Source organism: Pagrus pagrus, assembly GCF_965226575.1.
Source record: "Pagrus pagrus genome assembly, chromosome: 5".
NCBI lineage: Eukaryota > Metazoa > Chordata > Actinopteri > Spariformes > Sparidae > Pagrus > Pagrus pagrus.
The window spans coordinates 7256253-7282883 of record NC_140189.1 but is presented as its reverse complement, the minus strand read 5'-3'; the positions used below and the strand labels follow the sequence as shown (position 1 = coordinate 7282883).

The following is a 26631-nucleotide window of genomic DNA, read 5'->3' as shown; positions in this document are numbered from 1 at the left end:
GTTATGCTAGGCTAAAGGCTAATCGCAATTAGCGCAATTCACACAGAGACGCTGCATTATCACCACAGTGGAGGTTCACCAATTCTCTGCTGTTGGTTGTTCACACAGAGCCAAGCAGCTCCGGCGTAAAAGACGAACCAGAGTATAATTCACACAGCAAGCCGGCGCCGCGCATCCAAAAGAGGCGTGACGGTACACGTCATGGCGTTGGGATCTGTGTTTTTTTCAACATGTCCTCCTGTTAATCTAAACATGTACCTGCTGACTGTTTATAGTCATATGGATGCTGTTATAATGTGTCGTGATTGAGATCCTGACCCACCAAACATCCTGGAAAGTGACAAAGTTACGTTTTTCGCTCTAAATGACATAATTACATAATCGCCATCAGTAAACATGATGCTGTCTGACTGTTACACTCGCGGGGAGGGAGGCTGTTTTCTGGGGGAAAGTTCACTGAAGTCTCGGTCGGGAGGGCTGACCGTCAAACACTTGGTGAGTTAAAGTTTTTTTCCGGGGACAGATGCTGTTTTTCTGGCAGAAATGTGACGAAGAGTCGGTAGGAAAGACATGAGGACAGACATGAGGACAGACAGGAGGACAGACATGAGGACAGACAGGAGGACAGACATGAGGACAGACAGGAGGACAGACAGGAAGACAGACACTTCTCCACGTATAACTGTGGTATTTTTTTCCTCACATAAGTTGCCAGAGACACGACCAGTTACTACATTGCTGTTGTTTGGTCCTGTAACGTTGCTCTGCTTTGCAATGTATTTTATGTATTTTATATATTTTAGCCAGGGCTACATATACATTAGTATTATTCTACTTTTTAACCTCCTTTCTTCTACAAATTAACTTATTTTTATGTGATTTAAAAGCAGGTAAAAACACACTAAACTAAACTGAGCTAAACTAAGCTGAGCCAGTCAGATTTTTCAGTTTTTCTTTCTGCAGTTATTTTATTGTCACTTTAGTCATTTTTTATTCAATTAGACTTTTTTAAGCAAAGATGTGGAAACATTCTCCGGTTTGAGCTCCTCACATGTTGAATTTTTCAGTTTTCTTTGTTGTATTTGACAATAAATTGAGGATCTAAAGGTTTTGGAACAAGATAATTCAGGACTTCAGATCATGAATGCTTTTTAACATTAGGAACTATGGTTAATCGATTTAATTTCAACTTCTTTTGTCGCCACTTGTGCTGATGCAGATACTAAAACTATAGGTTTTTTTGGGGCTATCCCAACTTTGAGGAAAATGAACAGAAACAGTTTGAAGTCAACAACAGAGCTCCACATTAGGAGTAAACTGCTGTCATGTGTTAGCTGAGATTTAACACCAACACTGGAAACCGGTCCATTAAATTCTTTGACTCATCAAGATCAGAACCACAATTTGATAAACATGAGGTTTATGTGAAGGTTTGAACTATAAATCCAGATGATGTTCTTGTAATAATGTGTAAGTAAAGTTAGTTCGTCCTCTGCGTCCTGCACACTGTGAGATGTGGCTGAAAGCTCTGAAAAGCGAGTAAGTGGACCTCTGAGATTAGCTCTGGTGTCACATCGTGTACCCAAAGGTCAATAAAGAAGGTCTCAGTTGAGAAGTTTCTGTTGGAGCAGCGATGTGAAACAGGAAGCTGAAGTCCGTCTGATGGTTGAATTACATCCAGCAGATGAACTGAAGCGTCTCCTCCATCTGATCTGCTTTCTAATGATCCTGTCAGAGCTAATCAATGACTCCTGTTGTCCTGGATCCAATCAGCCGACGTATGGAGCACAGGCGCTACTCGCCTGGAACCTCCGGCTAATCCGGACTCAGGTTATTTTCTCAGAACTGTTTCCAGCTCTGACACATGGAGGCCGGACGAGCCAGAAATAATCAGCAGCTATTCTGATAATCGATTTGTCATTTTAAATCTTAAGTTCAGCTCCTCAGATGTGAATATTTGCTTTGTCTAAGTGAGTTTTGGACATTTGGTCAGACAATACAGGACATTTTAAGACCATGGCAACTGGACACCTCAAAATGTTTGGAAGACATAAAAATTAAAAATGCATGAAAACAATTAGACGGAAATGTCTCAGTAATGTAGTTATTGACCCGAACTAACAAAATAAATGAAAAATAAATAATAATTTGACTCAAACAAACTTATATTTTCCTCAAAAGACGACAAAATTTACAGTTTGACTAAAAAAACACACTAAATGGTACAAAACACACACACTTAAAGCAACAGTGTGTGTGTTTGTGAGGGGAGTCGATGTTTACACACACACACACAGTAACTGTCTCTCACACACACACAAAATTACCCATCATCATTTTCTTCCCATGAGGCTTTGCTGCTCCACTTCCCGCTAATAGGTCCCTGAGTGCTCAGCCCCTCATTACTGAGGCTGGGGACGGACGAATCAAGCGCTCCCCATCGTCCCTGCAGAGAGAGAGCAGCTCAACAACGAAGCAGAGAGTCTTCGTAACGACACAACGTGACCTCACACAGCGAAGCGCTGAACTTTAAACTGAGGTGGACAAACAGCTGCAGGAGTTAAAGGAACAGTCCCAGTTTTAGAGGTCAGGTTTCCTTGTAACGAACATGTCAGTGAAGAGCGAGCAACACGTCGAGGTTAGGTTTAGGTAAACATCGAAGTTTTACCTACAATGACTACATTACTGAGGTAACCTTAGGCTAACCCTGAAGTTAGCTTGGCCCTGGTTCCCTCCGCAAACAACCTATGAGAGTTTTGGATTGTTTTTTGGATTATTACAGAAAATAATCTCAACTTTATGATCCTTACAGGTTTAGTTCATCAAGATAATCTTCACAGATCAACACACTTTGTGATTTTTGAAGCGTAAATTAAATGTGTAGCAGTAAAAAGCTAATGTTAGGCTATAAACAGACGAAATCACGGTCACACGACTTAAACATCACCACTGCTAAGAGTCTCTGTGTTCGCTGTGAGGACGTTTACTGTCCCAACAACCTCTGTAGTCTCATTTAGACACTTGTTAGCAACCGCTAACCGTTTTTAACACAGAGAAGAGCTTTATAATTAAACTGGGGGACATTCAATGATGTATTTTATGTCTTATTATTATTTCATTAACCAAAACCTCTGTCTTGACTTGAAGACGAGGGAAGAGGAAGTGTATAAACGTATTTCCAGGTTACTAAACCTTTGTTGACATCCTGACCTTCCTCTTTCGCCAGCAAACTTTGCAATGCAGAAAATATGTAATGAAACAAACTAATAATGATCATTTCAGCATGATCGTTGTTGCTCTGCAGAAAAAAGACCTTAAACCCATCAAATGTCCTCTCGCACCACCTGCAGGACAGAATTGTTAGCTTAGAGGTTTCCAATAAAGACGAAACACTCGGCTGCCATTTAATAACACCAATAACAGGCTGATATTTGGTCGTTTATGTCGTGTTAAGAACATCAGTTACATGTTTTTAATTGTCTAAATGTTAGTGTGATATACGTCCTAGCTGTGCTTCAAAATGTAAGTTAAGCAACACAAACAATTCACTTTGAACCAAGTTAAATTAGAGGTTTTAACCAACAGCTTTAAACGTCAAATCTTAGATAAGATCAAACTTCCTTTCAGGGAAGAAAAAACATCTCTGTCCGCTAAAATTAACTTTGTTTTCTCAGCGTGTCGTTAAATTAACCTCAGCTTCAGTCTTTCTATACAACACTGTGATTGTTTTGCAGTTACAAGGTAAAGACATGATGGTTTGAGTCCAGTGTGTCTCCGCCTCGTCTCTCTGCTCGAGGCGTCGCTTCCTCCACCAAAACAAATTAAACATTTTCAGTGTGAATTATCGATTCGACTAATAGTGGTGAAAAGAATCAATTATGTCGTTATGTGTGTTATATTCTCTCTGCTGCTGACACACACACACACACACACACACACACACAGCTCTCATTTATGTTTAGAGGCGTTCGGATCCCTTTAATTTAAGCGTGACCGACGTGTGCAGAGCAGAACATTTTTAAACTCTTATTTCTGTTTCAGTATTAAGACAGAAATCCTCCCTGTGTGTGTGTGAAGCTGATGAAACTGTTGCATGATGGGTATTCTGACAGTGAAGTTAATGGAGGAGTGTGTGTCGCGCTTTCCCATAAGTGCACACTTTGTTCTTTTTAAAGAGAATAAGTGCGTCGGACAGCAGAGAGTCCGACATCATCCAGCTCTGCTGCAGGACGCCCTGAGGTCCAGTCAGTGTTACAGCAGAACCACAGTAATCATGGAGATGATGACTGGATGTTAGCATGTTGGAGAGCTAACACTGATGATTTGAAAATTCTTTTTTCTTAAAATTTTGCTTCACATGTGAAAATGAGGCTTCAGTTGCAGATACACTGTCTGAACATTCATTTCAAAGAGACAATCAATGTTAGAAAACGTTTGTGTAATATTAGTGTATTAGTGCAGACGCCTGAATGAACTCCTGACTTCACATCTTTGTTGTCTTCATTTTCTATGAACACACAGTTCAAACAGAGTTGAGGCGAGGGGACGTTCTCGGGGACTTAAAGGTCAAAAACTGAACTGAACAGAATGTCTCACCGGACCGAAACAGTGACAGGGGTAAATTGAGAGGCCGACAGAGAGCTGAGCCGGCTCCTGCCCCTGCTGGTCCGTCCTGATCTGTTTGGACGTTTCAGCCTCTGAAGGGCCGGATGTGCGACGAGGCAACAGAATAAAAAACCCCTGCAGACGTAAACGAGGCCGGACTGAAGCTAAACTTAGCAAATGCAAAATTTGAACAGCTGAATTACAGAGCGGCCCCGCAGCGCTGCAGCTCTCTGCTCTGTCTGATTTAATTCAGTGAGTCAGCTTCACCCTGATGAATTTATTAAAGCAGCCGCTGCTCGCAGGCGACTCGGGGTCAGGGAGGAATCCTAAGGTCAACAACGAGGACTGGGGGAGGAGGGGGTGACACTCAGACAGTCTGGACGGAGAAGAAACATCCACGAGTGAAATCAACATCATCCAGCTCAGGGACCAGACTCCTGCTGGGCTCCATCGCTCTTCGCCTCCATTTGTATTCACCTCCATCTCTGTTGAAATCACTCCCTCTCTCTCTCTCTCTCTCTCTCTCTCTCTGTATGTGTCTCTACCTCGCTCTATCATCTCCACATCAAATTCAATTTGAAATGAGCCCGGCTGGCAGAGCAGGAGGCTCACTGCTGCCAAAGAAAGTGATAAAAACAACAGCTGAATATTGTAACAGGTGGCTTCAGTTCACATTCATTCAGAAAACAAACCAACGAGTCACCAGAAGATTATAGAGATAGATTTAGTATCGAGCAGCAGCTCCTCTGAGCGCTGATTGATTGGATGAAAGGAAGCGTTGATGACTGAACTCAGATCAGCTCTCAGCTCCAAGTGGAAGGATCTTATTCAGGAGGGAGCTGGCTATGTTCCCACAGCCCTATGTTCCCACAGCCCTATGTTCCCACATGTCTAAGATTGCCCTAACCCCTAACCCTAACCCCTCATTCATTCATTCATTCATTTACTATAAAGTGCTTCCAAAACATCTTGTGGGAGGATAGGGCTTAAATTGAAGGGAAATGTAGGAACACAAGACCATTCAGGTTCAGGGGAGGAGTTTAGCTTGAACCCTACAGCAGCGCTAACTGAAGAAATACATAAGGTAGGATGACACAGACCCTGAACTACATTCAAAATGACTGCAGCACCATTGTTGTTAGGCTGTATGGCAATGACAATGAAGTTGTTGGTGAAGTTAACACTGATGTTAGCCTGTTGGAAAAGCTAACACTGACGTTAACCTGTTGGAGAGGCTAACACTGATGTTGGCCTGTTGGAGAAGCTAACACTGTTGTTAGCCTGTTGGAGCAGTTAGAGCTGTTGTTAGCCTGTTAGCTTTCAGTGTCACAGACTATGTGTTATTATTTTATAGCCTACAGACTATCTTCGCCTCCACTGACACAATCAGTTAAAATTAAATGCCCATCTTTTCCTGTCTATTATAACGAGCTAGCCTGCAGTGACAAGCATTTTATTGATTTTAACTATTTCCATCAAATAAATCTTCATTTACAAACAGTCTTGTTATTCTGAACCAGAAAAGTAGAAGCTGAGAAATGGAAGTAAGACCTGAATGTTGCAGATCAGACGAGGTGTTCTCGTGTCTCACTGACCAAACTAAACCATCGTCTTCTCTGACAGGTAAGATGTTCAAGTCGTTGGACCTGTCGCTCATCGTTGAGTTCATGCTGATGTTCTACAAAGACAAACCCATCGACTGGCTGCTGGACCACATCATGTGGGTCAAAGTGTGCAACCCAGAGAAGGATGCTGTGAGTATCTCAGTCTGATCTCATGAGCACCAACCGAAGTCTTTACAGTCCGTCTGCAGAAAAGAAACAGAACAGAGACTGAAAATCAACTGATCCTCTGTGGTCCTCTTCAGAAGCTGTTCTGCTGGGATGTTCTGGTGTGATGTTCTGATGTGATGTTCTGATGTGATGTTCTGGTGTGATGTTCTGTTGTGATGTTCTGTTGTGATGTTCTGGTGTGATGTTCTGTTGTGATGTTCTGGTGTGATGTTCTGATCTATAAAGACGATGTGTTTGTGTCTCCGTCAGAAACACTGTGACAGACAGAAAGCCAACCTGAGGATTCGCTTCAAACCTTCTCTCTTCCAGCACGTCGGCACACACTCGTCTCTGGCTGGAAAAATACAGAAACTCAAGGTAACCTATGTGTGTGTGTGTGTGTGTGTGTGTGTGTGTGTGTGTGTGTGTGATGAGATTAGTCCTTTTATATCCATTAGTCACTTATCATGTTTAATTCAAAGGCACATTTAGTTCACATGAATACGTTTAAATGAAAATATTTTATTTTTCATGACACTGTTGCTTCATAACTTCCATTTTCACAGGACTGTTGATCTATTTCATGTTTTTCTCGCTCCAACATGAACGTTACAGTTAAATAATAGTGTTTTAGGAAACGAGCCAACATCGATCCAGTGGTGCTGACTTCTTGTTTCAGGCTCAGATTGCAATGCTGCTCACATGGAGCTCGTATTGTTTAATTAAATCATCTCTAACCAGCTGACAAACATCCAGCCTGAGGCTGCGTTTCCCCCACAGTTCAGTTCAGCTCTGCCCGCGGGCCTGGTGCTGACTGAGGCAAGTGCAAACACTTGTAGGTCAGAGCCTCGCTCTCACACTGGGAACAAACACAGGTTTATTTAATAATGAACTCTTTTATTTACAACAAAGTAAACAGTGTTAATGTGGCTGCTGGTTTAGATTTAGTCTCAGGATGGTATTCAGGTGTGAACGTTGCTGCAGAATCCTCCAACATGAGTCTTCTTCTCTCATGTTCTTGGCTGCTCAAATAAAATATTATATCTGAGCTGCAAGTTAAAGTTTTGGCAGCGCTGAGCAGCAGACTGATGGTACTGGTCAGCTGTCAGCGTGGAGTGTAGAGTTTAGTGAGTTTGAAACAGGGTTTAGGTTCAGTCCAAGTTCAGTCGGTGGAGATGGAGATTAAAAGCCTCTGCAGTCGTCGGCGTTCACACACAAGCTGCAGTATCTCACAGCGGTGGCAGCTTCGCTTCCTGCCAGCAGCTCAGAGCCGAACGCCGCGGCTCGCCTCTGATTACTGTGTTAAGAGCGATGGATATTAGCCCCGCTGACTGCTGCTGCAATCTGGGCCCAATCAATTGGATATTGATCGGGCCGTCCCGGACCACCGCCTTCCCGATGAGGCCTGCCAGCACGGGGAGGCTGTAGACGGAGGCTAAACATAGCTATTACCCTCCAGCCTGAATCGTTAACTGTGGTTTAGTAAGAAAATCAGCCCTGAGTTTAAAATTAAAGTTAAATTAAAAGAATCACAGTGGAAGTGGGATTTATTGAAGTGTAGAGAGGCTTGAAATAAGGGAGTCAAGAGATTTGTTCACATGGAAAAGTCTCAAATAATTACTGGAGTGAAAATAAAGAAACAAAGAAATCATGTGGAACTGCTTCAGAGCTCGTGACCCTTTAAAGAAAAGCAATTTCTTCTCCTCTGTCTGTAAACCGTCAGATGTTTAAACACAGAGTCACACTCGGCTGTAGACTGTTCAACTTTAACTGGTCTGAAGAAGAAAAACTCTGGTATTTGTCACAGAAAAGATAATCGAGAGTTTAATAAAGGAATAACATCAATAAGATGACATCACTTCAGAGGAATTAAGAACAGATTAAAAGATAAAGAGCAGTAAAAGAAAAAGTTATAAATAGATCAAAGATAACAGTTAGAGTCATCACATGAGGAGTTAGAATCAGATAAATGGAATAAAAGCAGTGAAATGAATTAAAAAGATAGAAAGATGAACAATCGGTTTAAAAAGGCGACTTTACAGGGAACCAGGTGGGTTTTAACGAGTGATTCAAAGGAAGTTACTGATTCTGTGAGCCCCGTCTCCTCAGGTAGGTCGGTCCAAAGTCGAGCAGCCCCGACAGCAAAGAGCGCGATCACGGCCCTGATGTGACGACAACCAAAGAAAGGGTGCCGACTTATTAAACACAAACGAACAACTTCCTGTTCTGAGAGCTGCTGACCTGTCTGATCATCTTTAAACAAAGAAGTCTGACAGTTTTCTGTCTCTGTGAGTGTCTCTGTGAGTGTCTCTGCGAGTGTCTCTGGGAGTGTCTCTGTGTGTCTCTGCACTGAACTGAAGCTGAATTAGTCATCAAGGACAGCTAGCGAGTGATACCAGTCTGTGTAAAAGGCTGTTGGAAGTCTGAATGACTAGCGGGTCGGATCATGTTCTGGTCAGTGCACCGTGGTGTCATCAGTGTTCCTGGTGACTCTGCAGTGACACAGCGAGGCAACACAAACAAACTGTGTGGAGAACTTACTGCCTGATATCTGGATGTGTTCGTCTGTATGAACGCTGTCCCTCCTGCTTGGCTCCAGGATAAGGACTTTGGGAAACAGACCCTCCATAAGGGTCACGCCAACCCGCTGGCAGAGGTGACGACCAGCCTGAAGACCTACCAGCACTTCACCCTGGAGAAAGCCTACCTGGGGGAGGACTTCTTCTGGGCCTTCACCCCCGTAGCGGGGGACTTCATACGGATACGATTCTTCACACCTGTCCGCATCGAGAGGTTGGTACCAGACTTACAGGGTTCGAGGTGGAGTGCTAGAAGGGGGTACAGGCTGTGGAGGGTACCAGATGATACCTGACATGTTCTCAGGAGAAACCAAGTGTACTCAAGGTTAGAGGATGTGAGAGGATCCAGAGGACACCAGGGAGGGTGATGGAGGTGATGGCTTAGGGGCATCAACAGGCATGAGGGGTTACCAAGCCTCAGCTGGTACTAGAGCTAGAGTGAGGGTGAGGGGGTATGAGGGTACCAGAGGAGGCCGGAGAGGAAACAAGGAGTTCTTGGGTCTCTGGGTGCCAGAAGCCATTAGACCCGGGGTCTCAAACTGCTGGCACCAGGGCCACTTCCGGTCCCACTCCTCTCCCATCCGGCCCATGACCTGATGTCAAAAATTTAACATAATCCAGCCCGCAAAATTATTTTATTTATTTCATTATTTTTCTTCGTTGTTTCACACTAATTTAAATAACACCTTCATGTTCAAGTGAAAAACAAACACAATTCGAGTTGACGAGTCACAAGAAATGCAAAGTCTTCAGTTAGCAACGCTGACGTTCATCAAAAATGCGTCTTCAGAGTGAAACAGTGGTCATTTTTCAGCATTTGTAGACAGCAGATCAGTTTGAAAAACCTCTGGGAGAAGTTTTATTCAGTCGGTGGACAAGAAGGAGGTGTTTGATGAAGAGCTGCTGACAGGGTGGACACCAACAACTTACCAGAGAGGTGACAGCTCTGTCTCCCTCATTAATATTATCGGGTTTCCTGTTATGAGATAAAATCCGACATATTATCAAACAGGCGCGTTTGCTTTTAGCTTTGACAACAAGTCCTCCACCATCGTCTCGTCAGTCAGCTCTCCTCACTCCCTCCACGGCAAAAGTTAAAGGTGACTCTGCTGACCTCCAGTCGTAGCATCCGTCGTTGGACTATTGATTTATTAAAAAGCAAAGCGAAGGTGGGAGCGGTGGGCAAGTGATGTAATCTGTGCCAACACCGGGATAACCAACTACCACTGAAAGCCTTTGGGAAACAGACCCTCCATTAAAAAAGACTTGCACTGTTAAAAACTAATGTGCATACAGATGTTTACTTCTGTTTGCATTTCTTGTTAAATATGATAAAAATAAAGTACAAATGTTTTTCATTTGTTAGTTTCAATAAGCTATTTAAGAGCAGATCTGCACTAACTGTTGCATTTTTGTATTATTATGTTAATAATGGAAATAAAAACCAATTTTTTAGAAATATTGTGCTGTCTAATAGTACTTGGACAAGATGACAATACCAACAGTGGCCCCAAGGTAATTTGAGTTTGAGACCCCTGGGGTAAAGGGGTACCAAAGGTTACCAGAGGACCAGAGAATGTTCTGAGTAGCATCAGAGGGTTCAAGAGTCTCAGAGGTACCGGGTGGCACCATGTGTACCAGATGTCAGGGGACACCAGAGGTTACAGGGTGTAAGATGTACCAGAAGATATGAGGATGTTACAGAGTGCTGATTGAACAAAGAGTTACAGGATCCCAGGAGAAACAGGTGGTACCAGGGAGTCACACAGTACTGAAGGATGAGATTTATATGGTCTCAAGGGTACCAATTCAGACACTCAGACCAGTGACCTGCTCCAGTTCTTCATACAGGGGAACCAGCAGAAATGAGTTTTAATCAACACACACTGAACAGACTGACTCCGTCCGTCTCTCTTTATCTTCCAGGTATTTCTTTCGGAGCGGAAACATCGAACATCCAGGAGACAAACTGTTCAACACGTCAGTGGAGGTTCTGCCGTTCGATGTGAGTCCTGAAATCCAGTCTGGTTACTGAACCAGTTATCAATCACAACATTTTTTTATCAATAATAAAAACTTCTGATGTTGACGCCTCTGAAAATAAGACTGACAGCTCGAGAAACTCGAGCAGCTTACAGGCAAATGTTTGAAGAGAAATCAAACCGTCTGTGGTGAACATCCACAGATCAGCTTTAACTCTGACCCACCGGCCTGAACGTAGTTTTCTCGCGCTTCTCTTGTACAATTTTTAGCAATATTTGAGGTACGTTCACTTTCAGTTTGACCATCTGGACGTTAAACAAAAGTTTCTTACCCTGTTGGAGTTTTTAGTTTAGTGTTCCCAGATCTCAGATATGAACTTGATGAGTGCAGCTGTATTATTACTGTACACAACTCAAAAACAAGCTGAACCCACTTCATCATTGGAAATAAGTCAGCTGTATGTTTAACAAGAGATCAGATGTGTGATGGATCAATACCAGATGATATTATCTCACTACTCACACATCAACACCTGATATCACTGAGGCACAGACTCTCTGGGAGAGGAGGCAGAGTGATGGATCACTGCTTCTTCCTCCTTCTCTGTGGTCGCCTGTTAGATGAAGGCTGATGAAGACTAAGTGTCACAGCAGGACGGAGCGACGTATACAGAGAGGAAGAAGAGCTCCGGCGGAGGTCGGCCTCAGCAGACAAGAGAGAGAGGCATAAAAAAAAGACAAAAAAAATCAACCGACACTCGGCACGCTGAGGACGCAGAGGAGAGAGAGGAGGTGGAGGCGGTTGCCGGGGTAACACTGACCAGGAGAGAGAGGAGGCAAGGGAGACGATGTCGAGGGCTGCTGGGAAAGAAGGATGTGGTCGATCAGGATGACAAAAACAAGAAGAGACGTCTGAGATTCAAGAGTTTGACGTTTTTTAATCCAATCAGATTAAAACACAGTTAGTGATTCTGTTCCTGAGAAGAACCTTGATTTCAGTTTCTTCTTTAAAAACCAACAAAGAGAGAAACACAGTGGTGATACGTCCACTTTGTGTTTTTCAGTGTGTCTTAATTTTGGATCTCCAGCTGGTGGCTCCGTTCTGGCAGAGGAAACGATGCAGTGAGAACGCTCCAAGTGATTTGAAAGAGTTGGATAGATTTTTATAAAAGAGGCCCGAGAGAATAACGTGTTTAAAAACAGATAAATCAGAGCTTGAAGTGGAAAATTAGTAAAAAAAAATCATTCACATGTTTCTGTGTGCATTAATTAACAGAACTCTAGTATCTGTATTTTCAAGAAGAAAGCAAAGATTTAATGTGATTATTCAACATTTTGGGAAATATGCTTTTGGTTTCTATCAGAGAGTTAAATGAGAAGATCAATACCCCTCTCATTGGAGGGTGTTAAATATAAAATATTCATACTCAACTTGAATATGAAGCTAAATTTGAAGCTACAGACATCAGTCAGTTAGCTTAGCTTAGCATCAAAGACTGGACGCAAACTTGGTCATCAATCGATCAATTCTTGGAGAAGGAAGCGAACAAGCGTTTTTTCAAACTGTCAACGAAAAATGTGAAAATATAAAAATAATTATGTAGTTTAATCATGAGGGAAACATCTTCAACATCCTTAATCCCTAATAATCTCTAATCAAGTTTCAATGTGCTTAAAAATTAAAAGTCATGTAAATAACATACATGACAAAAATCATATACAATAAAATCAGGACGGGAAGATATAACAGATATACAAACATATAAACACATGAAATAAATCACTCAGGATGAGAAGATAACACAGTTAAAAGGATTCAGATAAAAAGGTGTTTAAAGGGAATAATGAAAGATTTATTATTCATTAATTATTCATCAATTTAAAGGAGCATTATGTAGTTTTATAGAAGAAATTCAAACTCAGAATTTTAATATATACAATATTAATGAGCTAATAATACAAACTGTTTCCATCAGTGACTAAACCAGCTGTTCTCAGAGGAAAATAAGGTCCGACAACACTGTTTGAAGCTAGAAAGATGGCAGGGTCCGCCACATATAAACACAGTAAAACAGTATAAATTGTGTTTATTCAGTTTATTCAATCATGGAAAAAAAGAGAGTTTGATTATTTAGTTTGTTTCAGGCAATGAACATCTTTCTCTGCTCATGAGCATTTCTTCACATAAAACTCCAGACTGCTCCTTTAAATTATTGATGAGTGATGATTTTTTTCCACTCTTCTTGTTTACATTGGAGCAGTTTACATACTTCACGAACAAGACCCCGAGATGTTTAACCCCCTTCGCTCCTTCAAACATGAAAATTACATTTGAATTTTACATTTCTAATTTAGACTCTCTGACATCATATGGACAGAACGGGATGAAGACATTTTTAAATTATTTCATTTTAATATCGACAGCAACAGACTTCCATACAGCAGAATCCACACAGAGTTGTTCTAATGTTTCATCCCTCTCTTCATGTTTAACGTCATCTCATCTCCTGTAACAAATTAAATTCCTCCGACACGTCAGTAAACTTGTGTTTGTTTGTGTTTTTCCAGAATATTCAGGCAGAGAAAGAGGCCTTGACAGAAGGGAGAGAGAAAACACCAAAGTACCATCGGACAGAAGATGGATTCATCAGAATAGGTGAGTGATGATGAATCAGCTGCTTCACCTGAATATTCATACTGTTGAATAATCTGCCTGCTGATCAATAATGTTCAGACAGTTTGGTTCGAGTCTTAACGAGCTTAACGAGCTGTGTGCTAACAGAGAGAGGGAAGTTATTCAGGACACATTCCTCTGCTTCTGTTTAACACACACACACACACACACACACACACACACACACACACACACACACTCTGTGGTTTTGTGGGACATTTACGAGTTTGGCCGGTGACGTAAAGTTCACCGTTTTAGGAATATTCTCATTTTATTTTACAAGGCTTATATAAGCAGTGAAAACAACAGTAGAAGCATATTATTAACAGTAATGGTAACACAAGTAGACGCAGTATTACAGGCATTAGTTGTATTTGCAGCAGTGCAACAGTTTGAAGTGACAGATGAATAAATTACTGTATTAATTAATTCCACTGTGAACCAGCAGCCAAGTGAACATAACACAAGAAACAGTCAGGTCACAAAGAGGTGGAGGAGACAATACAATAAAACATAAATGACTAAAATCTTCACTAGAAACTGAACTTAAAGACTGGAAGAGAGTAAATGTAAGTAAATAAATAGATAAATAAATATCAGAAGCAATAAAACAAAAACATATCAGATGTGTCGAGGTGCCTGCAGCCTGTCAGACTGTAGCTTTCTTCTTTTACTACACTTGTTTCTGTATTTAAAATCTCTCTATGTTGTGATGAAGTAATAATGTACCAGTTCTGCCTCAGGGATCAATCACACATTTCTCATTCTGATTCTGAAACGGGCAATAAATCCTCAAAATACACAAAAAATTTTGCAAATACAAATAAAAAAAGATCAAATTATCATTAAATGAACTCGCTGTGTGCTCAAGTCTGTGATTAGGATAAAAACGTGAAGCAAAAGAAAAGAACCCACAAGAAGTAAAATAAATCAATGAACACATAAATTAACGTCACTCGTCAGCAGAATGTCAGATTTATTTTATTTATTTACAGCTAATTTATTTTAACCTTTAATCAATAGATGAAGTCCTGACCTGCAGACTTTCATACAAATATAAGTAAATTAAATAAAACCAACAGGACGTCTCTTCATCAGAAGTTCTCAGAGAACCACTGGAGCGACTTCAAGTTGGATTTTATACAGTTAAAGGTGCAGTCTGTAAGATGTGGCCACCTGACAGTTTCAGACTCTAAACCAATAGATGGGTTTCTGTGCAACGTCATCGCACATATGCGCGCGCAGCCAGGGGGCAGAAAGCGGAGCATGTCTCATTTGTTTACCAGTGGAGTCAGCGGAGAAAGAAAATGACAAGGAGCTGTTGTGCTGTAAACTGCACGAATCGGCAAAAGGATGGATGGAAACTGTTTAATATCCCGAGGGGATCTCATCCTTTTGCCAAGAGAAGAAGAAGATTGTGGGTCCAGTGCACGTACACCCAGGCATCATAAGGTTTTGCCTTTACTCCCTGTCTCTGGCTGGGCAGGACACCTGCCCTCAAAGCGCAAAACCCTGAACTCGTGTCATAAAATTTTAAGTTTTGCACATGACCACAAAGTAGGCTACATAATTATACGCGTCTAAAGATTTGTATGCATAGTGTACACACTGGGCTTCTCAATTAGATAATTGTATATGTCGGGCCATATAATAGGTGGCCATTTGGACATATCTGAAATCCATTCCTCACTCGGAATATTTTATGGGTCTGGTAATTTCTCACCAGTACTGAGGACCAGTTTGTTCAGGTAATCGGTGCAGTCTGAGCTGCTGAGGCTGTTGATATAACTGGTCTGAGCCATCTCTGTCAAGACCTAGCTAGCGAGCTGTCAGACCTGTAGTGTAAAGTATATTTACCGATATTGGCGGGGTTTTTTTTCTTTCTAAATGTTGGCAGGCCGTAAAGTAGCCTTGTTGTAAACATTTTTACTTTGACTTCGTTAGCGTTCACTAACATTGCCGCCCTGCTCCTGATATTGTAGACATCCAAAACAGCCGTCACAACCTGGTAGGTTGAGTGAAATTCATGGACATTTCAGCAAGTGTTTTTCTGATTTGTGATGCAATGAAAGACAAAGCGATCTTTCAGTGAAATGACATTTTATTGCAATTGTGTCAGGGAGTACTTTCAAACAATACGGCATCTACATTGATATCAGTTCACTCCGAAGCAGTCTTTTGCCCCCTGGTTGCACGCGCACCTCGTATTGTTTGTACACAAGAAACCCGTCTATAGGGGGCAGCATATAACCGGACTTACTGGTGCTGCTAACTGTAGCTGCCCTTAGCTTAGTTAGCTGTGCAGCTAGCAGTTCGGACTGGGAGCTCGGAGAGCAGGGGATGGGTTGGGGTTAGCTTGTTAGCGTGCTAACTTCAGAAGATATCTCCAAAAAGCAACAAAAAAAAATCTCCACAACCTTTAAAGACGTCATGTTGTCAAAACTGCTTTTTATTCACGTTCTGTTGATAATTTTAGTTAATTTTTGAATATTTTCAACATAAATTCTCACATTTAAAGTTTTATAAACAATGTATAAAAATTATTAAAGCCAATTATGACCACAATTTTGCAATTCCATCTGTTTTGTTCCATTGGATCTTAGTTTCTTAACTATAGTTTCTGTTTTCTTTTAATTCTTACATCATACGTGTGTATGCTCAATACGACCACATTTCTTTAACATCTTTCAAAAACTGAACATAAATTACAGAAAATGTGGCGGAGGAAGTATTCAGCTCCTTTAATTCAGTAAAAGTAAAACTGTAAAAATACTTTTTACAAGTCTAAAAAAAATATTTCAAATGTTACGTACTGTAGGTAAAAATATGTAAGTGAGTAAATATACTTAGTTTCTTTCAACCACTGGCAACATAAATATCAATATTGTGATATATTTCATATACCAGGATATAGAATATAAAAACACGTCATCCAAAGGGACTATCTGTACGTTGGACTTCAGGTTTGGATTTAAACAACAATGTAAATATTTTCAAATATATCCAGCTGTTTGTGTCACCGTCTGTCCTTTCACTCCAGGTTTCTCGTCATTCCTCATATTTCATTTTCCTCACCGACCAAACCAAATATTCAGATTTAAATCAGAAGGATAATCAGACAGACGTGCAGGACGGTTTAAAGAAACAAACATGACGGCAGCAGAGCGGCGGCAGGACGAGAGGAGGGCAGCTTCGATCTGACATCATAAATTACCAGCAGCTCTTTATCCCCTTCATCAATTTTTCAGATGAGTCGGCGGGATCGATCTGGCCGGCTCTCCTTCACTCTATTAATTTCAGCTCGATGCCTTCAGATGTCCTGCATCAGAGGTTCAGTGTCTGAGAGCATCGTCCATGATTCAGTTATTTTTATTTATTTGACCTTATTTCAGCAGAAATATTCCCTCAGATCAACCAGCTGAGAGATTCAGGACTCAACAGCACTTTAACAACTTTATATACTCCTTCAGTTCAAAGCCAGCAGTTCAGTTTAGCATCATATGTAGCACAATATCCCTCCTCTGTCACACATTATTGGTATTAATAACTCTTAAAGCCAGCCGTGCAGTTTAGCATCAGCTTTTCAAAATCTAGCATTCACACTGACATTTCCTGAAACGTTTCCTTCTCTAGTCTTTTAAACTTACTCTTCCAGCCAATCATGAAACAAAACACATGATTTTATTCATTTATTTAATGACAATGTTTCCATTAAACCTAGAAAATCTTTCTTTAAATGTGCTTTATAAAGTTGAGTTCTTGATTCGGTGGTTTCCTCATGATTTTAAGGTTTTTTTTGCAGATTTACAAAGTTATGAATGTATTATTCATATAAAAAGACCCCAGTAAGATTCAGTGACACCTGACCAATTACTCAGTTTAATATACTTTTTAACTGAGTGGTTAAATGAGGGATTCAGAGATGAAAGTAGTCATAATGACCAGAATAAATGTTGGCAGCAAACGTTTCTGCAAACCACAGATATGTTGAAACTTTGCTTTTCTTTAGGTCGAACTGTCGATTTTATGTTGTGACACCACTGTGTTCATGGACTGGTTAGCTTTAGGCACAACAACCAGTTTTTAAGTGTCAGGAAAACATCATGTTTCCTTCTGTCTCCACAAACAGCTAGAAAATGTCCTGACGTCTCGCAACGGAAACATCAAGTGGTTTCATGCTTATAAATGTTGAAACACAGTCTTGAGCAGTGGTCTCTTGGCAGCTGTCTTGTCTAATTGTCTGGTCATTATCATGTCCTCAACCTCACGACATGACATTCAGCTCATGTTTATGTTATGTAAACGTGATATGACACCTACGAAATTGACAAAATCTGAACGTATCTGTGAATTGCAGAGACGTTCAACATTTTCTCCTGACAGCTCGGCCGTTACCGTCAGCTGGTAAAGGTGGAACCAACTAACTTTAACTACTTCTTCACTGCTGGGTACCTTAATTCTACAAATATGTTATAATTTATTTGTCAATATATATTTTGTAATAATGATCTGAATCTGCAGAGTGAGTAGAAACTCAAGCTGAATGAGTAAAAAGTTCAATTTTGGCTTCTAAGGAGCAGAAGCATGAAGTAGCCTGAAATGTAAACACTCAAGTGAAGTCCACACACCTAGAAACTGTATCTAATTACAGTACAGTTGTGTTTTGTTTTCTTCACTGTCTCAGTGTCATCTTTGTTTCATCTTTGTTTCATCTTTGTTTCTGAGTAAATCTCTGCAGCAGCTGCACACATGTCGCAGTGAAAGCCATAATACCCATAATAATAACAGATAATACCCCGTGATAAACAATAACACGCAGCCCAGACACTGCTCTTTGTTGGGATTACGGTCACATCCGTACCTGGAAGCATCAGTGCCAACACAATATAATCCCAGTAAATAAATCCTCTGAGGGATTATTGCTCTGTTGAGGAGCCGTCACACCAAAACCAACTTCACTGAGCTGAAACTGGAGTGAAGAGCAGCGGGAGGCGGGATGGACTGATGGAGATGACTGGATGTAAAAACCAGCAGTGATTCAGGGAAGGAACCATCACAGAACCACAGGGGTATAGTTAATGGACTATGATAAACGTAATGGTTCTCAATAACCATTAATAACCCTGTAAATCTGCACAAAAAGCATTTAAACCCCTTAATTACTCACCTCCACCAACAGATGAATAAATAAATAATATCACAGGAAAGAAATCCATTAAAAAGCTGAGATACTGGGTCGGTGCTGCCTTTAGATCCGGACTATTTTAAAATGAACCCCAATTTTATAGAGATTTCTGTAGGAATAACTGTTGGAGTGTTTCATTTAGTTTAGTTCATTTAACTTAGTTAAGTGTAGTTTTACTTCGTTCCGTTTTGTTTCATTTTGTTTTGTTTAGTTAATTTAATTTAATGTAGTTTTGTTTTGTTTAGTTTGATGTTTCTTTTTTTTTTTAGTTGATTTAGTGTAAAGTTGTTTCATTTAGTTTTGTTGCTTTTCATTAGGTTTCAGTTAATTTTGTTTCATTAGACCTTCACCAGTTTGATTCTCCCACCAGATGTTGTCAAAGTCAGTCTTAAATCCAACACAACGTGGCTTTAATCAAGTTATTGGAATTAAAAGGCATCAATTAGGAAAAAACAAAAAACAAAAAAACAAAAACAAAAAAATGACTGTTGATAAAGCAACCACTGTAATCACAATGAAAAACTACTTCCAGATACCAAATTAATGTAAAACTGTGGGCGTACAAAAATAATATCGACCGTACCAGAAAATAAACCACAAAGCAAAACCAGGATAATAAACAACATCAGAAACACTTTAAAAAGATCAATTCAATGTTGTTTGTCTCAACGTCAGGGGTGGAAGAAGTATTCAGATCCTTACTCCTTATCCTACAAGTACTAATATTACACTGTCAAATGTACTTCATTTTAAGTAAAAGTGTAGTATAATGAGGAAAAAGGACTGAAAGTATTCAAAGTAAAAGTACTGTGCGGAGTGTCCCCTGTGACTGTTATACTCATATATAATTAGATCATTATGATTCATGCATTTATATAAAAGCAGGATTTTGTTGTTTTGTATCAGACTAAAATCTAATCAATCGCTATCAATCGACTAACTGATGAACTGATCGGTTCAGCTGTACTTTAAACTGTTAAAACAAACCGTATATTATCACATCTTCATATGTTTTGTATATGTAACCCTTCTACCACTGAATAAAGCATTAATCCCCTTAGTCACTAATATGACTCTCACTCTCAAGTAAATAGACTTGATTTAGAGGCTGATAGGATTTCTCTTGGTTTTGTAAACCTTAATAAAATGTAAACACAAATATGGAAATTACCTTATTAACTTAAACACCAAGCAATAACACAAACACACAACATCTCAGCTTGTTTTGTGGTTTTTGTATTAACACATAATTAAATGCACATCAAGGCAAAACCCTTGTATGGTGTTTGTTCAACCTGAGTGAACTTTATTTTAGGTTGTTATTTGAGCAAGCTTGCATTTAGAATCGTTGGCACGCTTTAAAGTTGGAGCTCATAAAGAAACGAGACGATAGTACCTTCATATGGGCAATGGTAACAGCTCCTACTGCAGGAACATCCCTCTCGTGGTCGCAGGTCCACGTTGGCACCGACATCCACACAGAGGAGAAACACAGGCCACGTCTCTTCCACATGGCGACAGCTGAGCTAACTCAGCTAGCTCACGTTGTAGCAAGAAAAACACACGCTGTCTGCAGCAAACAGTCCCAAACTCACTCACTTGAAGCGTGAAGGAAAATAACACTTTAAATACAGCAGTCTGTAACTATTCTCACACGGGTCTACCTCCTGACTTTTCCTCTACACCATTGTTCTCTCGCTCTTCTTCACGCGCTCCCTTCTTCTCTTCCTCTTCACAGACAGGTGAACCGGAAATGTTACTCTTCAAGGTCATTCCGTCTCAAACGTTACAATAATGACTTTTTAAGTTTTTAACATACATAACAAGCCATGAAATATATTTTAAAGGCGCATATTTAACTGTAAATTATTTATGCATTTTAACTTCTTATTTAATTCACGTTTACCTCATTAAGATGAACTTAACCATGACAACTGAATATTATTCAAGCATCTTATTAACTTGAAATAACCACACCCTTTGAAAAGAAATATAACTGATAACTGATATTTATCAGGTTATTACATATAAAAATGAGAAAATAGACTCAATAAAGTACATGTACCTCAGATTTGTACTGAAGTACAGTATCTGAGTAAATGTGCTTAGTTACAAGTTACATAATTCTCTGTCTAAACGACCGTGTGTTTGACAAAGTGGTCACAAGACCTTCTGGAGGTGGACGAAGAGTGTTCACCATCCTGAGAGTCAGAGAACATCACAGGTTCCATCAGCTGTATTGATCTTATTGATCTTCATCTTTTCCAGGAACCTTCCAACACGGGATCACAGAGGGCGAGGTGGACCCTACCTTCGGGCCCTTGGAGGCCATGCGTCTCACAGTGATGACGGACTCACCGGTCTGGGTGATCCTGAGTGAGGTGAGACCCCCCGGACGGATCACTGGGACCAGATTCAAGCCAGTGTGGTGTCACTTCTTTTAGTTTACATACAGGGTTCTTTAGTTTGGTTTCTTAGGGAACTGAGGTCCCGGTTCCTTATTTGTCTCTCAATCCACCGGTCGAGGCAGATGGTCGCCCACCATCGAGTCTCGTTCTGCTCGAGGTTTCTGCCTGTTAAAAGGCAGTTTTTTCTCACCACTGGCACCAACTGCTTGCTCACAGGGAGTATGGTCTAGACCTGCTCAATCTGGAGAGTGTTGTGAGATGTAATGTGTTTTCTTTTTAGATGAGTTGAATTTAAGCTTCCAAAGGATTCATAGAGGCGTCTTGAGTTCTTGATAGATCTTTGATCGGGTTCCAAACATCCTTGAGATCCGTATCCAAAGTTACTTCCTGTACTTTGAAAAAAATGTTTTTCAAGGAGGTTTCTTAGGGCAATGAGGGGGTTCAAGGTTCCTTATCTGAGTCAATGGAAACCTAGAGGTTATATAGATTACATGAAGGTGTTAAAGGAGTTCTTGAAAGGGTCACAGATTCAAAGGGTTGTAGGAAAATTGCCTGAACTGTTTGAAGCATGACAGGTTCTAGAGGGGTTTTCTGTAGATGAGTTTAAGTCCTGCCTTCAAAGGTTTTATAGAGCGTCTTCACAGAGTTTTGAGCTCTTGAAAGGGTCTTTGATGGGCTTCCAAGCATTGAGGAGATATACATCAAGATGTAACTTCCTTTAATTTCAAGAAATGGTTCCTTGAGGAGGTTTCTTGAGGGGGTTCCAGGTTTCTTATTTGAGTCAGTGGGTACATGCAGAGGTCAAAGGGTAAAAGGGTTAGAAGGAAACTGCTCAAACTTTTCTTTAGCCCTCATAAAAACAAACCTCAGGGTTTCTGTTTAGACGAGTTTAAGGGATTTAGTCAAAGGTTTCATAGAGGTGTCTTCAGTTCTTGATAGGTCTTTGATCGGGTTCCAAGCATCCTGGAGAGAATCCAATGTGTTCAAAGCTTTAAGAAAAGTATGTATGTGTATGTTACAGAATTTAATAGACCTCCAAGATGCCTTGATCAGTTGAGTGTGGAAGGATACTGCTGTGGTTCTCAACAAGCTTTCTCGGTGGATCCTTGGTGGGATTTAAGTGTTCCTAGAGGTGAAATGGGTACTGGGACTTTTGTGTAATGGGGTACGAATGATGCTCAAGGTTGTGACTTAGGTTGTCAAACATGTTCCAAGTTCCCAATTACCCAAACCCATTTATGAAGGGAAGTTGGTGTCCTTGACAAAATTCCAGGCTTTCTTGAAGGGATCCATGGGATATTTGGGAGGTGGTTCAAGGGATTTCAAAGAGTCGTCAAGTCTACAAGTCCAGGTTCGAGGGCTTGTTAGGGATGTAATTCTCGGACAACCTTATAGGTTTTCCTGGCATCGTTGAAAATCAGAGAGCGAGATCCTTGAAGTGCCTCAAGGTTCAGAGGTTAAAATGGAACTGTGGTGGTGAAACTGGTGTTTGATTGATTCCAGGCATTTTTGAGGGGATTGCAAGAGATTAGGTGTGATTAGGTGATGTTTCCCAGGTTGTGGAAATTATTCCAGTGGTCTTCTAGATATCTTTCACGAGACTCGACGTGGCCTCTAGGATCCTTGAGGAGATGTTATGTGTACTTGGATGTAAGATTCAGGAGAACGCTGAAGGGTTTTCAGGAATCTCTCAACGAACAGAAGTAGCTCTCAGATTAGACTTGTGTTGTTTCCATGATCGTAACAAATCCTTGAAAACTTGTTGAAAAGAATTGCAGGGGTCTTATGATAAAACACAACATCACTTCTCAGTTTCTCAATTGGAATGACTCCATTTGTTTTGCACAAAAAAGAGTTTTTGTTAAAGGATTAATTTCACAGCACCTTAAAGTATGACTGTGGGGCAAATATTTCAGCCTGAGTTCCTGACCTCTGACCCCTGACCTCTCTTTAAGGGTCACTGAGGAGAAAGTCTCTCCATGTTAACCCTTTAAAGAATGCATTAGTCTCGGTTCAGTGATGACTTTTAGCTTCACGTGATGTAAAAATGTTGCTCGCAAGGCTTTTTTAATCCTGACAGCTGAAACATTTCTGAACATTATTTAATCCAAAAATATCTGGATCATTAAAAATCAGAATCAGTCGACTCTAACAGGCTTATAAAGCACCAGGCTGTACTGGTCTATACTGGATCATATGTGTTAATGTTCCTGACTGGAGCTTCTGGTTTCTCCCTCAGATCTTCATAAAGAAAGCCGACTGAAGCTTCTCCCCCCTCAGCGTTACCTCAGCACCTCCGAGCGTTCAGCCGAGCTGACCGGAGGCTCGTCAGCTGCCGTCCTGCTCCAGTCCTGCTCACCAGATCCCCACCGTGGTGCCACAGCGCCGCCGTCTGGCCGGACCTCGCCACTGCAGAGCTGATCAGATCAGAGACTGAAAACACAGAACACACAGACAGACAGGCCGAGCAGGAAACACCTGTCTGACACGACATGCAAAAAGAGAAATTCCTCTCAGATGATGCTGTAATTAATCCTGAAGATTCTGTATTTATGTGTACATACAGTAAGTCAATGTTAAACACTGGTAATTATGGAGGTGTGGTGAGAGCGCCGCACAGCTTCTGATGATGAAACCGCTGCTTCAAAATCAAAGACTCAAAGGCCTCTTTCTATCTGCAGTCCAGACCTTTCTACCAACACTGTCCCACCTGTCCCCCCCACAGTAACCATGTATGTGCATATATGCATAGCGATGTACACACTATCATATGAATGCCCTTTCAGTGTGTTGATATGTGTCTGTAGTTGCTGCTCGGGGTTTCACACCTTTTCCCTCCATCGGTGAACGATTTGCCTTAAACGAAGACGAAGAGCAGAAACGAGCCCCAGACTGAAACATGTAGCCACAACAAATACCCAGAATCCTTTGCTGCGACCTCGATCATCTCTCACATCTTTGTGGCTTGAAACTACTGACGATGACCGCTGATATTTTCTTTTTTTAATGAAAGTTGTTTTAAGTTAACTGAGGCCTTCACTGACGACTGCTCTGTTCTGCTCTACAGTACTTTAATGTGCTTTACATTACTGCACAGTACTTTACATTACTGCACAGTACTCTAATGTACTTTACAGTACTGCACAGTACTTTACCTTACTGCACAGTACTTGAAATGTACTTTACAGTACTGAACAGTACTTTAATATACTCTACAATACTGCTCAGTACTGTAATGTACTACACCGTACTCTAGTTTCCACTCTGTTGTACTTCACTGTACTGTAGTTTTCCAGTTCAGTGCAAAAATAGAGATTCTGCTCATCTTTTCTTGTTTTTCCATTTTCAGTCTCTCGTCGTCACCTTTGCTAAAAACTTCTTCCGTAAATTTAATTTTCATTTCTCTGTAAAGACGCTGCCTTTTCCCTCTGGGACTCATACAAGCTACATGTCAGAGGAGAGAAACTTTTGATAAATTGTTCCCACAAAATGCTAATTTATGCCCTTTTCTTTTGACATTCAGTCAGATAAATGCTGTTAAAACAAGAAAACAATGGTTTCATCTTAAAAACATTCACGTTGCGAACAAAGTCACCTTTAAATCAACAAACCCACTGAGTTCACAGTGAGTCACGTGCACCAATCATAAATTTAAGGGAACAAATGTAATTAATTAAAGAGAACAAAATTACTAATTTAAAGGAGCAATTTAACAAACCGTTTCCTCCGACACCTCCCGGACTCTGCAGCTGTCACATCTGGACTTCATTCATTCACACTGTGGAAAACAGTCTGAACACACGTGAAGTGAACTGAGCGTCTTTGAGCTTCGGGAAACATCCCGACGTTTCTTTTCTTTGTAAGATGCACTGGAATGCATTGCTATAATCTTGTGTTTGTCTTTTGTATCCTTTAGATAAACTATTTAAATGATCTTAAACTTCTATCCAATCTGTGAATTGTAATAAAGACAGAAATTTAAATGAGTTTTTTTGGATGTATCTGTGTGTCTCATAATTATAAGATGTTTGTGGGGGTGGTCGTGGGCAGATTTCTGGGAATGTCATCAGGTTTCATCAAAAGAAAATGATGAAACATCAGTTCATGGCAGGGAACTGGAAAGCTTTGAGTTTAATTTCATGCAGAAAAAACAAGATGACAGGAAGTATTAGTGGCGCCAAAAACTGTGGTCTTCACAATAAAAGCCACGTCTTCACATCGTCTTTTCACACGATCCAGTGAAAATGTATGTAACTATGTAAAATATTAAAAGTGCACATTGAGAAGGAAACATTTCAGAGGGATATTAAAGGTTCAGGACGTTACAAAGCAGCTTTATGGTTCATCACAGTGAATTAAAGGAATTAAAGCAGCCTGTTGTTTGACCAGTCGGGTGACATGGATGAAGGTCACATGACCACAGATCTGCACTGACAGGCTGAGGGAATTAAAAGAAGAGTTCAACATTTCAGTAAAAGTACTTTTTCCAATCAGAAAATGTCACAAGTGAAATCACAATTTCAACTGATCGGCTTTTTTTTCTTTTTTTTTTTTTTACATATAAATGAAAATTTTGACACGTGTAATTTACATGTTCACAAACAAAGCATATGTAGTCCACATTTTCACACATTTACACATGTGACTGGCTGCTTTCAGATAAATGTATATATATATTCAAATATTTTAATATTTTAACAAAATACAATAATGTCACGTGATCTGCTTCGCTCACATATTAATGAAAAAAAGACGTTTACATTCTAACTTGGGAATTAAATACATTCATACTCAAGGACATAATCCTGAGAGTGACATGATCAGAAGAAGTTGTCAGATCTTTCATTGAGGTCAAAGTGCAAATATAATAAATAGAAATTATAATATAATATAAAAAAGGGACCCTGTGACAAGTAAAAATACTGCATGAAAAGTCTTAGTTAAGTAAAAGTACATTATAAGTATCAGTAGTAAAAGTACAGTATATTGTCAGCTTCATGTAGTAAAAGGACAATGTTAAAAATATAGAAGTATTGTCAGCTTCAGAACATGAATTCAGATTTACTCAAGCAAGAGTACTAAAAATACCGTGTGAAGTACAAATCAGGCATTGACAATGTTCCTGAAGTAAAACTAAGAAGTATTTGGAATATTTACTTAAAGTATTGCTGTCACAATACCAGATTTTCACTACATGATTATTGTGACCAAGGAAAAAAAAATGCTGGCACTCAGATCTATCTTTAATTAAGTTTACTGTGTGTTTTGTCTCTTTTTCTGTCAAATAAATGACCAGAACTGTAAAAAAAAAAAAAAAAAAGTCTACCAAAAAAATATAACTATCAGCTACTCAGTCACTAGTGAACCAGATTAACTAAAAAAAAAAGATGCAGAAGGCCGAACATCTTCACTGTATTATTCACAAC

The 26631-nt window shown here is 40.2% G+C and overlaps 1 protein-coding gene across 1 annotated transcript in view; it reads left to right on the top strand.

The window, feature by feature from the left end:
* Positions 1-25192, top strand: part of mgat4b (alpha-1,3-mannosyl-glycoprotein 4-beta-N-acetylglucosaminyltransferase B) — a 102753-nt gene extending 77561 nt beyond the window's left edge. The window contains exons 9-15 of the mRNA XM_084353938.1: positions 6229-6359; positions 6648-6755; positions 8977-9170; positions 10883-10961; positions 13507-13594; positions 21066-21178; positions 23445-25192. Of these exons, the coding sequence (XP_084210064.1) occupies positions 6229-6359; positions 6648-6755; positions 8977-9170; positions 10883-10961; positions 13507-13594; positions 21066-21178; positions 23445-23468 (737 nt within the window). The 3' untranslated portion in view covers positions 23469-25192. The remainder of the gene's footprint in view (positions 1-6228; positions 6360-6647; positions 6756-8976; positions 9171-10882; positions 10962-13506; positions 13595-21065; positions 21179-23444) is intronic.
* The last annotated feature ends 1439 nt before the right edge of the window (positions 25193-26631 follow it).